At 30.0% G+C, this 22,894-nt stretch overlaps 2 protein-coding genes across 3 annotated transcripts in view; one reads left to right on the top strand and one right to left on the bottom strand.

Moving 5' to 3' along the window:
- Nucleotides 1-5,317, bottom strand: part of LOC136986917 (uncharacterized protein C19orf47) — a 31,446-nt gene extending 26,129 nt beyond the window's left edge. For both annotated transcript variants that reach the window (XM_067284552.1, XM_067284551.1), the window contains exon 1: nucleotides 5,235-5,317. In XM_067284552.1, coding sequence (XP_067140653.1) covers nucleotides 5,235-5,250 — 16 coding nt within the window. In that variant the 5' untranslated portion in view covers nucleotides 5,251-5,317. The remainder of the gene's footprint in view (nucleotides 1-5,234) is intronic.
- A 171-nt stretch (nucleotides 5,318-5,488) lies between these two features.
- Nucleotides 5,489-22,894, top strand: part of LOC136986905 (putative N-acetylated-alpha-linked acidic dipeptidase) — a 64,652-nt gene continuing 47,246 nt past the window's right edge. Inside the window, exons 1-4 of the mRNA XM_067284536.1 lie at nucleotides 5,489-5,629; nucleotides 13,451-13,636; nucleotides 14,314-14,743; nucleotides 18,134-18,287. Coding sequence (XP_067140637.1) covers nucleotides 14,388-14,743; nucleotides 18,134-18,287 — 510 coding nt within the window. The 5' untranslated portion in view covers nucleotides 5,489-5,629; nucleotides 13,451-13,636; nucleotides 14,314-14,387. The remainder of the gene's footprint in view (nucleotides 5,630-13,450; nucleotides 13,637-14,313; nucleotides 14,744-18,133; nucleotides 18,288-22,894) is intronic.

Below are 22,894 nucleotides of genomic sequence, written 5' to 3'. Positions count from 1 at the left end.
CACAATGATCAAAGCAACTTAAGTTATTTTATTTTATTTTGTTCCTGTTTACTAACTCCAATATGCATTTCAAATATATTACTCACCCCTCCTCAGTCAGTTATGTTATTATTAAGAATACAATTATCAACTTAAAATTTATCTTTTCGCTTCTATTCCGTTTTTCAAATATCAGTATGTAATTGGTTCAAATGCCATTATTTTCTAGGAATTATCACATTCACAGACTCCAAAAATACTAGCCAATCAACAACTTTATTTTACCCAATTGGGTAAAATAAAGCTGTTGATTGGTCTGCAAATGTGATAATTCCTAGAAAATAATGGCGTTTAAACTGGTTACATATTGATATAATGATATCAACTTAAAAGTTTAATAAAAATTTCTCATCATTCAACTGATTACTGAGTTACATTGAAAAAACAATCACTTTAAGTCACTTGTGGTTTTTGTGATAAGTTTGGGAAAAGACATTCTAATAGCTGGAAGTATATCAAGATTATTAAAACCAAATAAGAAGCAAATTATACTATAACAAGAAATTCTCCTGTCAAGCACGACAGAATACATTTTATGAGAAAGTAGACATTGAAGAATTGAGAAGAGTAGAAATTTCAAGAAATTCAAGAGTTGTCAGTATAAACTACATTTGTAGAAATATTATCTGTTGTGACATAAAGAGCAACAAAACAAAATTTTACCTAAAGCAGACAAAAAAAAAGTTATAGAGAATTCACTTATACACACAAACAGATTTAGGTCTTTAATATTAAAATCTTTATAAAATTACTTTATATACTATATTCTAAGTAAACACTCTGTTGTCTTTTAAAAGATTTCCTTGCTGTCTTCCTTTAATAACAGACACGTTAATATTGTTTTGATGATTGATATTGTGATCATGTTTCTGCAGTCCTTAATTAAGCCAGTTCTTAATTTCACATTGATAAAACAAAGATAAATTGTATGTACAGTAAGTTAGTTAGATGAGCAATAACACTTTCTAAATAATGAGCTCGTTACATTGTTATTTTCAATAGGATAATAGAACATCACGTGGTCACTATGGAAAAATTTTTTAAAAATTTGTTGTAAAAGTGGCATGACGAGGTTATCTTTATTTAAGGTTTAAATTTAATGACATATGTTTAAAATACATACCATTTGCCAAAATATTTAAAAGTGCAACTTAAGGGAAATTCCCTTGCTGAGCATGAATATCACATGGTCACTGACACCACTGCAACATAAGTGCGATCACCAATTCGAAATTAATAAAACGTTTATTCTATACCTAATATTTCTGCAAAATAAGTAGCATATACTTTCCAGCAGAACATAAAACGAATATAACCAAAATTTCAACTGGATTGGACAAAAATTGCAGGAGTTATAAGGAATTCACACACATGCGCACAGACGACAGCTTTTATATTAGTAATAAGGCTAAAACTGATTTCTTTGCAACAGCAGTCACAGAAAAATATGTGAATTCTCTTGAGACTTGTAAAAGCAGATCCTCATGCAACATACAAGGATATAGAGTTCAGTCTAGGCATTAGATAAGCAGCAATACACAAGATCTTGTACAAAAAGCTATATGTCAGAAAGTGTCATGTCAATGGGTTCCTTATACTCTATCAGACCAACAGAAAGAAGCTCAGATGGAGTGATGCTGCTAAATGATCCAAAGATTTGAAAATGAGCAATCAAAAAGTGTTTGAGAGAAAAAGGCTGACAAGTTAGGAAGCTTGAGTGGATCTATTGTACAGGAACAAGATGGAACTCAGGAAGGTTTCCCAAATAAACAATACCCTATGATTGGCACAACAAAAATGGTTTTGGTAAACAAAGGGTTGAAATTGATCTCTATGATAATGTTTTTGGTCAGCACTGTGGAGCATCTACATTTTGATATCCTGTTGGTGATTGTGACTGATGACGAAACGATTAAAGAATTATATATAGAATCAATAACAAATATAAAATTGGAAAAAAATATCAGAAGGATTTATGGTATCAAAAGGGATGTTGTATCTCACCAACTTTATTTAAAATCTACATAGAAGTAGCACAAGTATACCTCGCCTTATGTCAGTAATTGGTTCCAGGAGAGGCGACGCAAGTCGAATTTACTTGTGTAGTTACGATATAAGTTGAAACTACGGTGAAAAATGCCAATAATGAGCACTTAAAAACCGCTAAATAAGACGACAACACAGAAACACAGATGTTTTCATGTTTTGTTCTCTAGGATTTATAATGATTATATTAACATTTACTGTATATGTACATATTTTAATATGATTTAATGTGCTTTTAATGCTTTTCTAGTGATATTATGACTTCAATATTTGTGGCGGACGGATGTAAAGTCGAACGAAATGACTTAAACTTGATTTTTATTTTTCCATATACTTTTTTTTGACAAACAACGTATATACGAGAATGACATAACTCGAGGTATACCTGTATTGAAAATATAGAAAAAGAAATGTTGTAAAATGGGAATAGATATTAATGGTAAGCCAATGTTTACACTGCAATTTGCAGATGATTGGGTAGTAATGGCAGAAGATACGGATGATCTGGAATACATGACAAGAAAAATAAAAGACGAATATCTTAAAAGGAGGTTTATATATATAAACATGAGTAAAACAAAATATTTATGCATAGGAGGGGCTAAAACAGACATGGAACTGGAGGAAGGAGAAAAGATTGAGGGATGTGAACATTGCAATTATCTAGGAATACAGATTCATCAAGATGGAAGAGATGCATTGAAAATTAATACAAAAATAGCACAAGGTAAGAGAGCAGTTAAAAGATTAAATGGAATATGGTGGAATGAAGAAATAACTAGATCAAGAAAAAAAAAAAAATATATATATATATATATAATGCTATTGTTAGAAGCATTCTATTATATGGGGCGGAGGCATGGAGAATGACTGGGGAAGAGAAAAGTAAGAACAGTTGAAATGGATGCATTGAGAAGATTGTGCAGAATCTCGAAAAGAGAAAGAATAACTAATGAAAGGATCAAAGACCTAAAGGGATTGAAGGAGATGGTTTTAAAAGAAATACAGAGGAAGCAGCTTATTTGATTTGGGCATGTGAAAAAAATGAGTGATTAGATACTCCTGAAAATGTCAATAGAATATATTCCATAAAGAAAGAAAAAGAGAGAAAGACCCAGGTAAACTTGGCACAACAGAATGAAGGTAGCATGTAGTGAAAACGGGATTAGAGAGGAATGGTATATGGATAGAAAGAGTTGGAGAGAGTTCTGGGAGGTCAGAAGGTGACGTCAGACACCATAAACCGAACATAGATAGAGAATACTAATTGGAAAAAATTGCAGTTCTGAATGTTTGCCCACCTCAAACTTAGATCCCCTAGACGATCAAAAAAGCCAAAGGAACCATATCAACAATTGTGACCCTTGGAAATGATTTGCCTCCAAAGTTTTTGTAACTTGAGTGGGCTGCTTTTTAAACTTATAATAAGCTTAACAGAGCATGCAGCATGATGCCAATTGAACCCTAGAAGTAGTTGGTACAATGGCATTTCTTGTGTTGTGAGTTTTAGCTGTCTCTAGTAAAATGGAAAACAGTCAATTTTTTGCATTGCTTTGAGGAATAGTTCCAGATTTTTTTTTTTTTTTTTAAATTTTACCCCATTTTTGAAGGTCTTCAAAATTCCAGATAGGCTGAATTCAGGGGGCTATATCTTATCAAGAGTTAGGCCGCGACTCCACTAGCCGTAAAAGGGCCGTAAAACCCCTCACCGTAAAAGCTTTTACGACCTGCTCAGGCGTAAAATATCATGGTCACGTGATTAAAAGCTTTTACGGTGAGGGGTTTTACGGCCCTTTTACGGCTAGTGGAGTCGCGGCCTTACACGTAGACAATTGGTTCCTTTGACATTTTTACTCCTACATGCATGGTCTACAGCTCTGACAGGTCCAAACTATCTCATTCAAAGTAGAATTTGTACCACTAATTGAAAACGTCTTAATTGTAGATTAATTGGAAAAATTATAAGAAACTTTTTAGAAATCTTAAAAACTATTGAAAAGCTTTCATACTCTTACCTAAAGGATTAAAATAATCTGTCATTTACCAATTTTATCAAATAAATTTTAAACCGAAAAAACAAATTATATTGTTGAAATGGAAACATTTGCTAAACATAATTGTTTTGTTTGGAAATAAAAATTTTCAAATGTTCAAAAAGTCCTGTGGTAAAAGTACAGAATTCATACATTATTCAGTAAAATTGCACTTAGGTAGCCCTTATGGTGAGAAGGTCAGTTTTTAACATGTATCAGTCTACCGCCTATTCTACATGCTTCACAATGTAGACATGCACCTCAATGCTCACTATCATTCGCACCTCGGCACCCGGGTGGAGGTGAACCCACACCCCCCTAAAAGTCTGGCCTTTTTGAGTGGTAAAGGGCCTAAAACCACAAAAAAAAACCCCTAAAACTACATAACATCAAGTACTCCCACAGTCAAGTGGGCTACTCAAAGCCAGCATAGTCACGTGGGCTAAATAATTAAATGCCATAGTCTTGAAAGTACTGCCATTGGGGCTACCTAGATGAACTTCTACCCATTATTCTATTTTCAAAACTTGAAAACAGAAATTAATGACTGGATAGCGACCCTAATATCAACCACTCCGGTTATCTGGTTCTTACGTGTGTTTTTGTATTGAATCCCGGTGTGTAAAGATTGATAATGACTGGATTTTTATGATTTAGAAATAATAATATAAAAATATTGTAAAAGAAATTTGTTAAACTAGTTTTTCTTCATCGTCATCAGTGGAAATTGTTATAAAATATGTTCTTTGTAAATGTCTTATAAGTCCATCCAATGATTCCTTGCTGGAATTAGAGACGAGCCGCCATCTTGGCTACCTAAGGTAACATTAACCGCATCGATTTATGTATTTTAAATAACTCTTATTAATACTTAAAACGCGCATATCCTTTAAATGATGTATATAATATAATATAAACATTATTACATTAAGTAAATAAAATCAAATGTCAAACTAAATTTGATCAGTTTTTCTCTTAGGAAATTAAATGTAATTTGCGAAATTCAAATAACTGATTTTTAATATTGTTTTATATCTTAAATTAGACAGAATGAGATAAATCAAGAAACCGAGGGAGAAAAAATTATATACAAATATTCTCAAACCATTAACTTACTCATTCCTGACGCCATCTTGAAAATGAAAATAAAGTTATTATTGTTTTTTCCGTAACACTAATTTCGTATTTTAAATAAATATGATAATTTTAACTATTATTCTTATAAATAATATTTCATAAAAGTAAAACTGATTGATAATTATTAATATTTATTAATTTATAAGTTATATTTAAATTTTTGTTAGATAAAATCTAATTGGACAATTCATATTAATAAATTAAATAAGGACCAATTGAAAATTTTGTAATATTTGATAACATATTACGTAAGGTTGAGATTTAACGTGCTGTGTATTTGGTTTCCGTTTCCGGTGAATATGAAACAGATAATCAAATGAATATTGGTTGCTTTTATAATTATCACAATATTGCGCATGTTGATGTTCCTAAAGGTATTAACCTGAAATTTATTTATTTAAATGTATATTATTTAATGCAATCTTATATTATTTACTTGTATCATATGTTTTTTTTGTCTGTTGAACGAAGCACGTACACGACGGAATTAAATTATTTGCTAGGATAAATAGTAATTAAATCATAAGTGTGATTATTTATATATTTATGCATGTATATATCTATTTTTAATTCTTTTTCCCCCACTGTCTTAACACGTGGGAATTTGAAAATTACATTTTTATCTCTCGCGAGATAAAAGCACACGTGTAGACGAAATTATAGTTACGTCCTCATGTCGGAAATTACGATAATTATTCCTACATGTCCATGATTAAAAGCACTTAATATATGTCTAAACATGGGTATTTGATTCCAGAAGTATTGCATAACATTGTGTTACATTCAGATGTAAATTAATTGAAATACTGAACGAATATTATAACTTGTAAATTTAAAATTTCGTCACAAATAATGCTCAGTATTATATTTAAAAAATATATATTTTTATAGGTAAGATGCCAGTTTTGCATAAAATTATCAATTTTATAGTAGATTGTTCGTTTTATTGGAATAGTGAAAAATTTTTTACAAAAATTTGCATTATCTCTTCAGTTTTACAAAGAAAAATTATAAAGAATGATGTCAAATTTACATTAAATTGTGCATTGTCCCATCTAATTGAATAGATCTGTTAGATACAGTACAGTCAGGGCTGGAGGTTTATGGGTCCTTGGGAATAAGTTATTAGTGGGGCCCCAGAATATTTGCAAAATAGAACTTTTTTTATTGAATTTTCTCAGAAATTTGAGGGGTCTTGTGGGACCTTTGTCTGAGGTTCAAAAAAGTTTAAATTCCTTTTGGAATGCCAGAAGAACGATGTTCCTATGTTGATTCATTGGATACACCTCCCCAAGGATTACGAACTGACATCTGAGCTGGACCTAGACACAATTCATGATAGAAACTACTTATAGGTGAAACCTAATTTTTTTTTCACCTGAATGAATGCATTCTCATAGTTTGTCAAATATTTCTGCCCAAATTTAAGATAAAAGATAAAGGTGACAAATGTGTAGATATATCATAACGTGAATAAAGAATATGCCAAATAAAATGTGTTATTATTTTACATATGAAATATAAGGGTTTTAAAAACATAATCTTTATGTTCTATTGATAGGATTTAAATACAAAGCATAAAGCAATGTTTAAACTTGCAAATCAAATATTTTACTGTTAGTTGTTTTGAGTATAAAAATTTTAAATTAATCTTCTATATTTTAAATTAAATATATTCAATAAATTTGGTTTACATTTTTTATAATATTTAGCAATAGTTTAGTTTTATAATAGTAAAATACTAAATCAGTCTAGTGGTAATGTTAAGTCAGTAATCCTGGTAGTAATGTTTCCAATTTTTACTTTAATTTTGTCCTTTTCTTAAAGATATTAATATGAAATTGGACAAATATAACACAATCAATGGATTTGAATAAAAAAGTCAAATGTTTTTTTGAAAAACAAATCCAGACTAATGGCTTGTTAAATTTAATGCTGCTGTTTTTACTGCAAAAATGCTGCAATTGCTTCTGAAGTAATGCACTCAGAACAGTGCTGCAATTCCAAAATGGCAGATCTTGGTGCAACTGTTGGAATGTTTTGAGAATTATTTAATTCAAAACATTTTTAAAGTAATTCATTTTTGCAATCCAATGCCTTGTTTGGGAGAGTAGTGTTGCTACCTTTACAAAATTGCTGACCCGGACGGCAGGTCAGGTTTGTTCGAACAGAAGTTCCTGACACACGTGCAATGTCATTTTACAATGCAAAGAATAATGTGCATGCTGGTTCTAAATCTGTTACAGTTAGGGACTAGGGACTTGCGTAGGAGTAACATACAAGCATAAAAAAGAAAAAAGGTTGAGAGGCAGGTTGCGTGTCACACGTCAGCATAAACAGAGTAATATGGAGCAATGGCAGATGAGTTTCAGTGAGTGTGAGGTCTTTTGTTGTTCAAATGGTGTAAATTTATAACAATATTTACAAGAACTTTGTTTCATCGTAATTTCACAATTTCTACGAAATTCCCGGACAAAATTAATAGTTCACGCGGACAGTGAGTCAATTCCCAGACTGTCCAGGTGAAAACTGGATGGGTGGTAACACTATTTGGGAGGTAAAATTAATGATTCAAATTTAGGGTTTGTAGCTTCTTTCTGCAATATAAAGTAGATAATAAAACATTTTAAATATACAAGTTTTGTCATTTCTGATTTTATTTTACTAATGAGTATTTTAAAGTAAAAATTAGTACAAGCAGAATATTGATTCGCGATGATTAAAACCTTATAACTTTTCCACTGTGGAAACAGCCATCTTTGTTGCTGTGAGTAAAGCAACTGAAACAAGCACTGCAGATTTAACCTTGAATCTGTTCAGATTTCTGTGAGAATTGCTGCGTGCAGTGATTAGTTTAGCAACAACCTGTATATTGTAATCTCTGGAGCTGACTTTACCTGTAGCAGTGATATCTGAATTCTAACAATAAAATACTCAAAAATTAAGAACTGCTTATGAGATTTTTGAGATCATTATTATGTAGTAAAGCCCCTAATAATTTAATAAATAGTAGGTCATCAATGAATTTGGATATGAGGGAAAAAAATTATAAGTAAGTAAAAGTAGTGGGTAACATTAAATTATAGAAAATAAAATAGAAAGACCATCTGATTAAAGTATACAATAATTGCTTATCAGAATTATCCTTTGAATATAAACCTCATTGAAAGATGCAGCCTGTCCTAAATGTATATAAAGATTTTAATAATACCTTAGGTTTAAAAGAAATATGTTCTAAGACTTAAAATGGAATTGATGTTGATAATGATATCCTTAGACCAAATGTTATGAGAAAGTTTTTCTGTTTTAACTTGTTTTTCTAATAAATACCATAAATCTCAGCTTTCTATAGTTTACTTCTCTTCTTGACGCTATTCCTTAATTCTTGATACATGGTTTTTTTCTGCCCTGCCATCCATTTTTTTCCAAAATGAATATGGAAAGCAAAACAAACAGTGTATTGAAATCATTTTTAGTTTTAATAATTAATTGATTCATTTGTAATAAGTTGTTTCTTAAATTGCTATTCTTTCTTGTAGGCTATGTTATATTTTTAATTAATTGGTTTGATATATAATGTTTTTAAGTTCATAATTGTGATATAGTTTATGCAATGCTTTCTGTTTAGAACAACTTTATTTAAAATATTTAATGATTTTAAGAAAAATTTTGAAGTGTTATGAGTGCACGAAGATGAGCTTTTTTTAACATGAAAATATTTGAATTTATATAATTTATCAGCTTTTAATGAAATGGCAGACCCTGATGACATAGAATGCAATATAATTTTTTTTTTTATTTATTTATTCATAGCTAGTCCTAAATCATGAATGTCTCTGGAAAATTTGTTCTTTTTAGTTTTGCATTAAATTTTTTTGTGTGTTTTTCTTAAATAAACTTATCATCATCATTTGCTTCAGCTCAAAACATAAAACATTACTAAAACTGACTGCATTAATGCAAGGTACTTACTTTTTATAACAATTCATGAATTATTTTTTTAGCGGTCTCCATAGTAGTAGTTTTTCTGGTTAATGTTACCTCAGGTGCCAAGATGGCGGCTTGTCTCTGATTCCAGCAAGGAAACAGTGGACGCACGTTCTAACCTAACCTAACCTATTCTAATAATTTGGTTGCTAATAATTATGGTAATTTATTGGGAATAGGTTAGGTTAGGTTAGAATGTGCATCCCACTGTTTCCCTGCTGGAATCACAGACGAGCTGCCATCTTGACACCTAAAGTAACATTAACTTTTTTTCCTCTTACAAAGTGAAAATTTTAAGTTATTTAGCATATTTTGTAGTGTATGGTCTTATAAATTATTTGATATTATGACCATTGAATATTGAATTTTTTGAGTCACATCTCATATTTACACATAGGCCTATTTAAAATGCAGCAATCCCAAGAAGCTTTGCAATTCAAAAATTAAAATTTACTAAAGAACTAAACATTTTCAATTATGGTATGCAGAAAATAGATCTGTTTTTATTCTTTAATAAATTTGTTTATTTTTTACACACTTTTGTTTACTTTTTGTTTCCATAACAACACAGTTGTTTTTAGTGGGTTACCACAACAATAACTAGAGATGAGTGAATAATATCACTTATTTCAAGTTCAAATATTAATCAGATTTTGAATATTTGAATACCCCAAATACTTAGTGAATTTAACTAAATAACTCTAAGGTAATTAATAAAGAATTTATTTATTTATTTTATTTATTGTACAATTAAGGAAATGTCTGTGGACAACTGATTTGCACCCTGCATTTTAAAAATTATATCCAGATTAAAAACTATACAAATAATTAACAATAATTGTAATAAAACAAAAAATAAAAAGAATTAAAATAGAATATGTACTGTACAAAGTTATAAAAATATTAATATATATATATATATATTTATTTATTTATTTATTATTTAACTTGTTTTATAATAAATCACCAAACAATCGCCTAAATATCAGGCTACAATATGGCTACTTAAATGTTTGGTACAAAGTAATTTGTCACTAGAGGTAGACGTTAGGCACCATCTCTTAAGAAAATTAATAATTGGTACAATATTTAATTTATTTAATTATAATTATTAATTTTCTTAGTCTACCTCCAGTGACAAATTACCGTGTACCAATCATTTAAGTAGCCATATTGTAGCCTGATATTTAGGCAATCGTTTGGTGATTTATTATATACTCATTGGGCATAGTTGTTATTATTTGTATATAACTTGTTTTATTTATTTCAATACATTAATAAATTAATAAAGTAAAGGAAAAATGAAAACAAAAATGATTTACTAGATTTTAAGAAATTAAACTTCAAACTTTCAATTTTGAAGTTTTAAAGTAGCTTTTTGTAGGTACTCTTATCTCAACTACAAAAAATAAACAAATTTGTTCTCATTCTAACTTACTACAGATTTTTATTTAAAGAAACAAGAATTTGAAAACATTTGGGATCTATTTCCTATGTTTTGTGTTATGCACTTTTTCGGTAGACCGATTTATCAAACTGGACAGCCACAGGACAGAATTACCTTGAGACACAATTTTCTTCCATGTATTTATTATGATATGTATTCATACCTAACAGCTATTTGATACAAAAACATGGAATCTGATAAATCCATACTTTAAACACTGGAAATTTACAAGCTACATCTCACACATCTGCATTTACTTTGCCTTTGGGTCTGTTTCCCTCCAGCTCACAATTGTGTGTTAGTTTGTTTATTTTTTCACAACATATCTGTTAGGACTGTGGTTCTCAATCTTTTTGAAGTAGGGGAACACTAAACTTTCACTTTTTTCTGCAGAACCTTTAATGCAGGGGTAGTAAACCTTTTTGAAATCAAGAGCACATTTGGTATAGTATATGATGTCATTGGCATTTGCTGATTACATTCCCATACAAAAATTAGTTTACATTGTATGGATTTTTCTTTTGCAACAATTTTTAATTCCATATTTGATTTTTTCGCGGAACACTTGAAGTGGCTTCATGTTCTGCGGACCACGGATTGAGAACCAGTGTTAGGAAACCCTCTCAAGATTCATGTATCTGTAGGCCTGTATTTTTGTTTGTTCTTTTACTATCTATTTTTATAATTTCTAAATGTTCGAATAGTTTTCTTTTAAACATATTTTCTTTGTGTTTTTGAACTTTAGTATTTTCTTCTATTTTTTTACATCCATTTTGGTTACAGTGTCTAGTGACTGCAGATTTATTGTCTTTGTTTTTTATTGCTCAGATATGCTCCATGAATCTTGTTTGGAGTTCCCTCTTGGTTTCCCTATATAAATATGGGAATCATGCAACTGCACTCTAGCTTATATACAACATTGCTTAAGTTCCATATTCCCATTTGTGGTTCATTTTCTTTATTTTGAATTTTTTTGTCTAATTGATTATGCTGTTCCAGTACTAATTGAATATCACTTTTCTTAACTTGTTTTTGTTTTTTCAAATAAACCAGGTACTGTACATATATCATTTTAACAAATTTCATATCCTTGGTATTTTCTCCATTCTGTTTAGAATTTTGGATGTTTCTTTTAACCAACTATTAATGATTTTTCTGTTATACCCATTAAGTAATATGTTTGTATGATGTCATTTATTTCATTTTCTTGATCCTTTGGATTGGTTGTTCTTTATATGATTTTTTTCTATAAACATATTGAATGTATTCTTTTTGACATGCATTGGTACTTTTGATTTATAATATATTACTTTATTGGCCTCATTGTTTTTTCATGTTTTTTAATACTTATATTGCTGTTTTTTCTAGTTGTTAATACATCTAAATATAGTAACTTATTATTTTCTTCATTCACTACATCAAATTTTATTTCATTATTTGTACTATTTACTGTTTTTAATTTTATTCACATTTGTATTTTTAGTGTTATAAACTAAAAATAATCATTAACATAGTGAAATATCGCTTGTATTCCTTTTATTTTAGATATAATGTCTATGGCTGAACCGAGTATGATCAAAAATCTTTATTTGGAAATGCATATTATAATAAATACATAGAAGAAAATTGTGTCTCAAGATCATTCTGTTCTGTGGCTGTCCAGTTTGATAAGTCCATCTATAGAAAAAGTGCACTAGCATGAAACATAGGAAATAAGTCAATAGACAAAAAGTGATCTGATTGATTTAGGATCTAATCTACTTCTTTTCTTTCACAAATTAAACCAGAGGTATCAAGATGCTGTCTGTACACTGTGGCAGATACCATTGACAGAAAAAAGAAAATTAAAATTTATTAAAAAAAATCAAACTCAAGCAAATTTCAATAAACAAACCATCACCTTTGCTATACATGCAAATAATAATGGGATTAAACCAGAAATTCAACAAGCTGCCCTAATATAAAAAAACATGCCATACAAATCAGCTCAGACATATAGAGGCATTAGAAATATTTATGGCAGATCTTCAGGGCTTATTCATCAATTTTAAAGAAGAAATACACATCTCAAGAGCATGGCAGGCCATATTTGACCCATCAGTGTAATAGGCAATGCATAGACTGAATAGACTCGCTCCATTGACTATTTAGGTAAAATTTAAAGAAAAAACATTTGAATTTCAATATGTTGGAGATTCTTCTACACATTCTAATCTAGAATGCTAGTACCAGACAGATTCAATTTTGGAAAAACCTGCCTGAAGATCTTAGATATAGACCAAAAATGTTAGTGATAGATTTCTCAGTTACATATAAAGTCTACATAGGGTTGGTGAACTTTATTTTGATTTATGCCATGTTATTAGAAGATTAATTTATTTGTCAGGGTATTTGCCATTGTGGATTATACACTGCCATAGGTTAACTGCATGAAATTACAGTAAATTGTTTTTTGTGTTTATTGAAATATGATTTTATAGGTCTGTTTCTATAATTATAGATTCAAATTAATTTGAATCAGACCAAAAAGCAGCAAAATCAAAAATCCTTTACTTAAACAAATGTTTTCATCCATATACAACAGACATCATCAGGCTCAATCAAAAGAGTCTATTTCTATATCTTTTAATTGTCTGTAAAGAATTTTTAATTTTGCTACTTTTTTTTGGTATGTTCTGTTACTCTGCTTATAGTTCTAACCAATATTTTTGTCTGAATTTGAATCAGTTTGATAATTTACTTTTTAAATGTTTCTTTTCAGATTGAATCACATTGGTTTAAATAAATCTGGATTTTTTTTTAAACTGCACTTTATAGAAAAAAAATAAAGCACAATTACAAAGGTATCCAATAAAGTGATATTTGAGAAGAAATTGAAAATATAAATCTGTTCAAAACTGTACGATTTATGATGTAAACGTATATAAAAACATTCTTGAAGTCTTATGTAAGTCTGATTTTTTTCTGTAAGCTTGGATTCCATATTAAAATGACATACAGTAGAATCTCCTTATTATAATCAATTTGAGATTCACTAAAATTGAAAGTAATAATTAATATAATTAAGCTAAAGTAAGTAAATAAGATTATAATTAGTCATTTAGTGAAAATCATGGTTTTTATTGACTGACATTAAAAGAACATGTTAAAACTATTGTGTGTTGTTTTAAATATAAACAATACTGCCTTTTGGCATTAAGATACTTTAATGATAAAAATATTAGCAAGTACTTTTGACATTACATTGATGTCTTCCTCAGACAATATAAATTACATTTAAAAATACCATTAGAATGTTCATTTAAATCAGAGGTATCAAACCTTTTTGTTTCTCTGGGCCACAACATCGAGAGTTTTACATTGACATGATGATTCTACATAATAAGGCCCATGGAAATATTGTACGGATAGTTTATTATAGGTCACCAATGAACCAATGCATAAAATCTTGATTTTTAGCCAAATCTCTATAACTTGAAACTTTTAACCTGAAATCTGAATTTTTTTTCCCTCTGACCAATTTGAGTTAATCAGGTTCCATTGAATGATCTAATTATTCTTTATGATAATTAATACAAGTTTTTTTAATCAGTATATCTAATATAATTATTTTTTTCCTTTTAGATGTTCTCTACTTGATCAAATGGTTTCTTAAAGAAAAGTCTTTTGTGATTAAAAACAGAAACTTAAATTAAATTATGAGTAATAAGAAAAAAGCTGAAACGTTACCTCTTGTAAAGAACAATTTACTGAATAATGATGATCATATTGATTGGTCAGATCAAGAATTGGATGAATTAGTAGGAGATCCTTTGGAGCATGTTTTGGAACAAATGAGACGTCGACCACAAAATGTATCTCGTTTACAATATTATAGGTCAATGTTATTTTTCTCTGTTTTATGTTTTATATTAGGAGCTGTTGTGTCGTGTTTAGTTATGATATTTATATGGAATCCAACATTGAGAACTTTTCCAAATGCTTTAAAAGATACTGTTATTACTCAAAAAATTGTGCATTATACAGATGTCAATAGTATAAAAACATTTTACAGGTAAGTAAAAAATTAATTTAACTATGATATTTTATATTACCATAATTTCCTTCTTATAATCTGTATATTCTGTGTCAAAAAACCTTCCAATTTCAATGGTATCAATTATATCATTGAAATTGGTATATCTGTGAAAATTTTTCCATATCAAAAAAGTGGTTCTAACTAAAGTTATTTTTCTTTGTCACATCAAGAAGACTTTTTGATATGATGAAACATGATACTGTCTTACTGTTTATATGTTTGGTGGACACAAAAGACAAGGTTCTGATAAATCTATTTGTGAATGGAATATATTGTAATTTACAGATTGATTAATACTTCAATACACATATCCAAGAAAATATTTGTTCAAAAATGTTTTGGTTTAACTCAAGATGTTTTAATTTAGATAATCAATAGTGACTAATCTGACCCTGACCCTGCATCTAACCCTGACATTTAAACCAAAAAGTTTCTTGATATACACAAGATTTGTCGTCTTTATTTGTTGATATGGAAAAATCTAAGTCTGTTTCAGTGATGAATAAAGTTTTAAAGAAGCAATTTAATTATTATATTTAGTAATATAAGTACAAAGATTCATGGAAATATCAGAAAGATAACCATGTTTAAAGCCACCAAAATCACACCAAAGGAGTATTGTAAACTTTGTGATTTTGTTTTTATTGGGTTGCAATTTGAAAAAATTGTAGACCTATAAATTCCCACTGTTGCTGTCTGCCCATTTGTCTTTTCTTAATCTCAAGAACAGTGTTAGATAGATGAAATCTGAGACTAGCTATGGAAACCTTAGGGGCAGGAGGTCGCAATTAACTATATATGAACTCTCGATGTAGACCAGAAGTTACATTATTTTAATTAAAAAATTTTCTCCTGAAAGGTGTTAGATAGATGACCAACATAACTCTATTGTGAAAGGAAAAGTATGATATACAGGGACAAGCCACTACTAATTTGAGGTGCAGAGCATACATTTTAAATTAAATAAATTAAAAATATGATTAAAAATTGAAGCTTTGCATAAGAAAGCAGTTAACATTGTCTTAATTTTCATTTAAAAGTAACATTATAATTTCTTTTAAAAACCTGCCTATGTTTTAAGTTTAAATAACTTTAAACCAACCATGTATCTATATACGTGGTTGGTTAGAAAATTTCATTTAAAATTTATGTTACCGCAGGGTCGGCACTTCTTTGATGCCGGGTCAGGATGGACGCCATTGTATCTTCCGGATACAAAAATCTCGATGGCCATTACGACAGTCATCGCAAGAGCAGTCGCGTTCACGGGTTTCTGGATTCGGAATGGAGGTGAAAGGAGACTACTGGAAGAAGTACACTCCACAAATTAACAGTTAACAAAATAGTTTATTGAAAGATATTATTATTTACAAGTCTTACAACAACATTCTAAGCTCAGCACAAAAAGTAGGAAGAGAGGGAGTAATTCTATCACATCCCTGATCGAAAGAGAGAGCTTACAGTAAGTTTGCGAGATGCTAAATACCTTAAATATTAAGAAAGTCCTAGACGTATCGATGCGATGAAGGTGTGAAAGTTCGGTAACTCAGTTTGGAAGGTAATTCCTTTTTGTCTTCTTGGGCGGCAGCGAGTGACAACAGCTGGAATAGTGGGTCGGAACACACACACACACACACGCTTTAGGAAAAGATTGATGACGACTGCTCCTGATTGTCCTTACCTCCTTCTTTTTATTTGGGGCTCCTCCTGGGTTTTTCCCCATGACGGGCTATGATTTTTTAGTGGTTTTGGACCAATAGTCAAATGTTCGTTCATAGTTCCGAGAGTGACACATTAGGTGTGTCATTTTCAACAGGGAAGTAAGTCCATGGGAAACAGTTCAATGGTCTCTATCACTTTGTAATTAAAAATGATTAATAAATTGAACAAAAAATTTCTTCATTAAATCTTGGCCTTCACATTTAAATGAAATAACCCAGTGTTATGCATATATAATTTTTTTTATGAATATATATTTTTTACTACATTATGTATGCATTTATTTATTATAACAATAAAAAACTCATAATCAATTTAAAGAGATTTTAATTTTGACATGTACAGTACACTTACTGTTCTTCTGGCTTCTTCTGAAAACAATTTATTTAATAACCATCAAAACTTTTTCTGGCACACCTAGGATCCTCTTGCAGCATGTCTGTTGAAAATCACTGTTCTAAAGGATCAGTCATACTGATGTAGTATCTATATTGCAATCTTTTATGGAATAGATTTTTATTATTGTTAATGTTTGTTTGTTTAATTTATTATTAATTCATTTTTATCTAAAATTAAAATTATATAAATTATTGAGCATATCTAAAGAAATGAAATTTCTTTAATACAATGCAAATCAAAGTTACAGTGAAACATGGATAAAGTTTAATAAAATTGAAGACAAAGTCTGCCCAAAAGGGATCACCATTTATTTTTTCTGTGTTCCAGACAATACACGTTCTTGGCGACTGACCTTTCTTCGTAGGCTACTTGTCACCAGAAGTTAAAGTCTTTTTAAAAAACACAAAATATATCCAATTAAAATTACAAGTAATTTCTAAAAAAAAACCGGTGGCATACAGACGTCTTGTTTGCATCCATCATACCTTTGTTCAGGTGTTACTGCTTTTATCTACTAGAAACAAGTGCTGGAAAATGTAAGCTTTCTTAAAATCTACATTTTCCAACATTTGTTTCTAGTAGATAAAAGCAGTAACACCTGAACAAAGGTATGATGGATGCAAACAAGACGTCTGTATGCCACCGGTTCCTTTTTTAGAAATTACTTGTAATTTTAATTGGATATATTTTGTGTTTTTTAAAAGGACTTTAACTTCTGGCGACAAGTAGCCTACGAAGAAAGGTCAGTCGCCAAGAATGTGTATTGTCTGGAACACAGAAAAAATAAATGGTGGTCCCTTTTGGGCAGACTTTGTCTTCAATTTTATTAAATAATAATCTCCCATCGGACGAAAATTTACAGATGAATAAAGTTAATGACTTGTGAGCACTAAGATTGGCCTTTATCACTAGACGTATTACATCATTTCTAGCAGTAAAGAAAGGCCGATCTTAGTGATCACAAGTCATTAAGACTAGACAAGAAGCATATCATAGTATTCAATGAATAAAGTTACTTATTATTATTATATGCAGTGTGTTTATTGTCCACTGCAGTGTTACGTTATACTTTTAATTATTGTACCATACCACTAGCAAGTGCAGGTGATTATTTTGAATCAAAAATAATTTTTAATGTACTAGTTGGTGAATAAACTTGCTGACTGTATATAAGTATTTTTACTAATAATTTTTGAAAATAGTAATTTACAGTTAATTTTTTAATTAAGAGAAAGAGTATTGTTTCAGGTTTCTTACAAATCAAATTCATGTAGCAGGTAGTCATGCAGATAAGGAAACAGCTGATTATATATATAAAACATGGAAAAAACAAGGTCTTGATGCTCATCTGGTGCCTTATTCTGTTTTTCTATCATATCCTAACAAAGAAAAGTCTAATAGGGTATGTGTAATGTAGCAATTTGCTAAATCGATAAAATTATTATTATTATGTATAATGTTAAATGCCATTTTATAAATATAATTTACTTTTAAAATTTAAATTAGGTTCATAAATTTTCTTACATTTATGATGAGATACTAATACACTCATTGACAAAAAAGTTATGCATCAAGATAGAATTATCTGATTATGGTAAAACTTAGCATAATATACAACCAATTGAGAGAACAGCAAGTAACCAAGTATAGGACAAGTTTTTGTATCTCATCAAAGAAGTTGTCATCTGGGAGGATAACTTCACAGACATACTGTAAAATTTTGAAAAAGCCATGTAAAGCCATTCAAACATATTAAGAGGATTGTTGACATTAGGCATTGTGTTTCTACATGACAATGTGTACTGTACATCCACATACAACTGTTGCACAAAGGACCACATGCAGCAGTTTCATTAGGACCTGTTTCCACACCCACCACATAACCCAGATCTTGTTTGCAGGAATTTTAATCTTTTCTTTGAGATGAAGGTCTGATTGGAAATGCAACATTTCCACATAAATGAAGAGCTGATGGATGGTGTAAATGGCTGACTCAGCTCCCAGACAATAACTTCTTTGATGATGGGATATAGAAACTTGCCCCATACTATGAAAAGTGCCTGAATTTTATAAGGTAATTATGTAAAGATGTAGCCTTGACATATAACTAATTTTGTACAAAATTAGTTACATGTCACGGCTAAATAAAATTGTTTTCTTCTTTTCTTATTTTCTCTAACTGTTCACCAGAGGTTGAGTTCCAAATAGCTCTCATAAACTTAGAAAATAAAGATTTGTCTACATTCACTTACTTCAAAATCTTATAATAAATGTCATTAAAATAGGAAACAAACCAGATATTTCATATGCATGTAATTATGTATAAAAATGTGTTGTGTTTTTTATAAAAATTTATTTTCAGGTCTAAAAGCCAAGAGTAGAATAAGTGATTTTTGTTGTAATTTAAAATAGTATTTCAAATATTACCTTTCAGCAGTGGGAGAAATATTTTTTAGGAGTTAGAATTTATGTAAAATAATTTGTTTTTCCACCTAATATGAAGCTCTGTTACTTGTTGTTTCATAATACTAAAATAGTAAAAGTTTTTACTGGAAAATACATTGGGAAAGTCAAAGAAAACCTGAAAGATAGACAATTTGAGTTGAGTAAAAAGAGGAACACTATAAAGGTTCTTTTAAATTGTACTGTTGTTCCACAGGAAATTACCTTTATTATGATATTGTAATCACTTATTTACCATGGTCATCATGTTCATAGTAATAAAGTGTTATTTGATTCCAGTATTGTCTTCTTATGCATAACTTTTTTTGTCAATGAGTTAATAATTTTAAACTATATTAAACATGAATAATTTGCCAACTTAGATTATTATTAACTTATTAATAAATGGCTAAAATAATCTTATTTTAAAGATATAGTTATTGTCATTTTCAACTTCAAAATATGTTCAAATTTTATTGTTTCAAATATAACATCTTTAAAAACAGTTTGAAGCAGACAATTCATATAAAGTCACAAATTTATGAGATTTAAAAAAATAATATTTTTGGCACTAAATTATGAAGGAACTCGGATGATAGATGGCAGTAAAAATAGAATGGGAGGGGAAGTTTACAATATATGAGAAGGTTCCTAAAAATAATGTTAGATGTGGAAAAGATTGTAGAACTCAACTATAACAAGGAAATAGCTGGTAAACAAAAGGAGGAATTTTAATAGTGGAAGTTTTTAGTTTTGGTGAAAAATTTAGAAGTTAATTAGATGAAATTTTGGAAAATTGTATTATTATTTTTAATTTTATAAATTTGTGATTTTATATTTAATCTTCTAGGAAGCAACATGTATGTAGGCATATCTTACATTAAGGTCTTTGCTAATATGGTGCTTACCAATTGTGTTCGTGCTTACAAGTATTATGTTTTGTGCATACATTATTCTTAACCCCTTTCGCTGCGTTTTTTTTAAATTTTTTTAATTAATTATGTTTAATTACATTAAAAATATTAAAAACGAAAAAAAAACGAAAGAAATGTGTTAATTTTGAAGAAAGCACTTCAAAGTACAATTTCCTTTTTCTCGCCTTAGCGCGAAACTTGACACTGATGTGTCATTGTTTACACAGCTGGATGACCTTGAGAACAGCTGGTGTCGTGTTTCGCGGGACATTCTCATGAAACTCTCGGGAGGAGAAGGGTAAAAAGTAGGGTGAATACTAGATGGCGGGATATTTCAAAACTTTTTTTTTAATTACGATTTTAATTGAAATTTCCGACCCCCCGACTTAATTAAACGTAATTATAAAAAAATCTATTAATTAAAAAAATTAAAAAACTATTGGATGTTGTTTTTTACATCAGAAAATAGCTTTAAATAACTTTACCGAAGTAAAATCGGTGCGCTAGAAGTTTAGAAGGATGAATAAAGTTCCATAAAAAAATCCCATAAAAAAACAATTAAGCGTTAATCGCGCATCATTAAGGGTTAATTAAAATCGCAATAAAATTTTTTCGCGCGGGAAAAAATTTTTCAAAAAATTTGGGGACTGAAAAAACATCCGAAAATTCAAAAAAATATTTTGTTTTCGCCGATTTTTTTTCTCCGAGGGTCTAAAACACCGTTTTCTGTGTAACGCTATGTAAACCGATCGAACTGAGTTCGATTGCGGGTACGAAGGGTTAGGGATGTTTTTGTTTATTTTTGCTTTTGCATCAAATTTTAGGTCTAATGCTATTGTATACATAATAAATGGTAGTGTAAGTATGATTTTAGATTTTTATATACATACAAAAGGGCTGCCTTTTGTTTTATGGTGGTGACCTGAAATCTAACTTTTCATATTAGTGAAGTATGCCTCTAATTGTCTGCTTTGAATTTTATTTTTAGAAACACTCTAAAAAAATAAATTTAAAAAACAATGTATTTTAAATTTTGAACTTTTATTTTTACTATTTAGTGTTTCTATTTCTGATGTTGAATTGGAAAAATTGAAAATATTGAGCTTTTAAAATACATATTTATTAGAAACTACAATCACCCCTCATTAGTATGCCCCTTCGTTAGAATGCCACCCTCATTTACTGCCATATGTTTATGAAGAACAAATCTTCCCTATGGAGTATACATTAAAAAACCCCATTATTATGCCAACTCATTAATGCCAGTAAAAATTTTGTAATTTCTTTCCCCTAAACAGTTTTGTGATGAATTATTCTGATGGAATGTTGGGTGCATTTCACCCACAGCAGGTAGCAATAAGCCTTGACTTCTTGCTTTAAAATCTGTTGCTGTTTCATAGTGTTCTACTCTACTATACTGTTAACTTGCTGTAATCTGCTGTTGTGTGAGTCTCAACGAGTCAGTGTCATGGACTGTCAATATATCAGGCAAGGTGAAATGGCTGAAGTGGATGGCCAAGTTGTATCAGATGCTCGTGAAACGTCATCTGACATGTTGGACAGTATGAGTTGCAAAATGTTTATAATATGGATGAAAGTGGATTGTATTACTGCAAGCAGCCAGACAAGACAATTTCCTGTAACTCCTGAAACAGTCCAAAATTGCTGGAGCCACACAAGGTTAATTCCATCAGTTCATAGTCTATTACAACAAAACCATGTGGTTTTGTTGTAATAGATTGTTGAGCTGACAGATGTTTTGAACCAGTTTCAAGCAACAGCATCATTGGAAAATCTCTTAACTTTAGAAGAATTTTTAAATGTTAATGACAATTTGCCAACTTTTGAAGAAATAAACATACAAGAGATGTTGAAAACTGAAAATCACCAACCAAAGCCGAATATAATTGGGCGAGAAATGGCTATAATATTAATAATTAAATAGACAATTTGGCATTAGAGGTAGACATTAGGTGCCATTTCTTAATAATTTAAATAATAATTTAGAATTACTGGAAGAAAAGAATCGGCCCGAAGCGGGACTCGAACCCGCAACTTCTGCTATTCGTGCAGACACGTTACCGGTTACGCTACCCGGACCTTCGACTCAATCTCCTCCTCCAGCATATATAAGCTATAACCATCGACGGTTATTACAACGCCAGCTGGGGACGAATTCATCGTCCACAATGTGCAACCTTCGGCTTTGGTTGGTGGATAGCTTTACATGTATCGGGTGTAGTAAAGATGTTTGATTATTTATATACTGCAAATCACATTGAAAATTCTGATTCAGATGATGAGACTGAAGAAGTGCAAACATCCACATCTGTTAAAGAAACAAAAGAAAGCATTAGAATAGTAAGAGCGTTTCTAGAAGCACACTGTGTCGATTATGATGTAATGTCCCACGTTTATGCCATAAATGATATTATTGATGAAATGAGTGAGCATAAAAAAAAAGCAGTCATTAATACCAGATTTCTTTATCTCAAAATAAATATGTTTTGTATTTACTTGTAGTGTGTGTACATTTTACTTGTTCACTTCAACTCTTATTTCTGCTGTAGAGGTATATTTATGTTTTACTGAATTTTCTCTTCTTCAGCAGTACATATTTTTCTAATTTCAAAATAGTGTCATTCTTCTATAG

The sequence above is a fragment of the Centruroides vittatus genome, unplaced genomic scaffold, assembly GCF_030686945.1.
Source record: "Centruroides vittatus isolate TY-2023 unplaced genomic scaffold, ASM3068694v2 scaffold_1323, whole genome shotgun sequence".
NCBI classification, from domain to species: domain Eukaryota; kingdom Metazoa; phylum Arthropoda; class Arachnida; order Scorpiones; family Buthidae; genus Centruroides; species Centruroides vittatus.
This window is presented reverse-complemented; position numbering and strand designations above follow the sequence as displayed.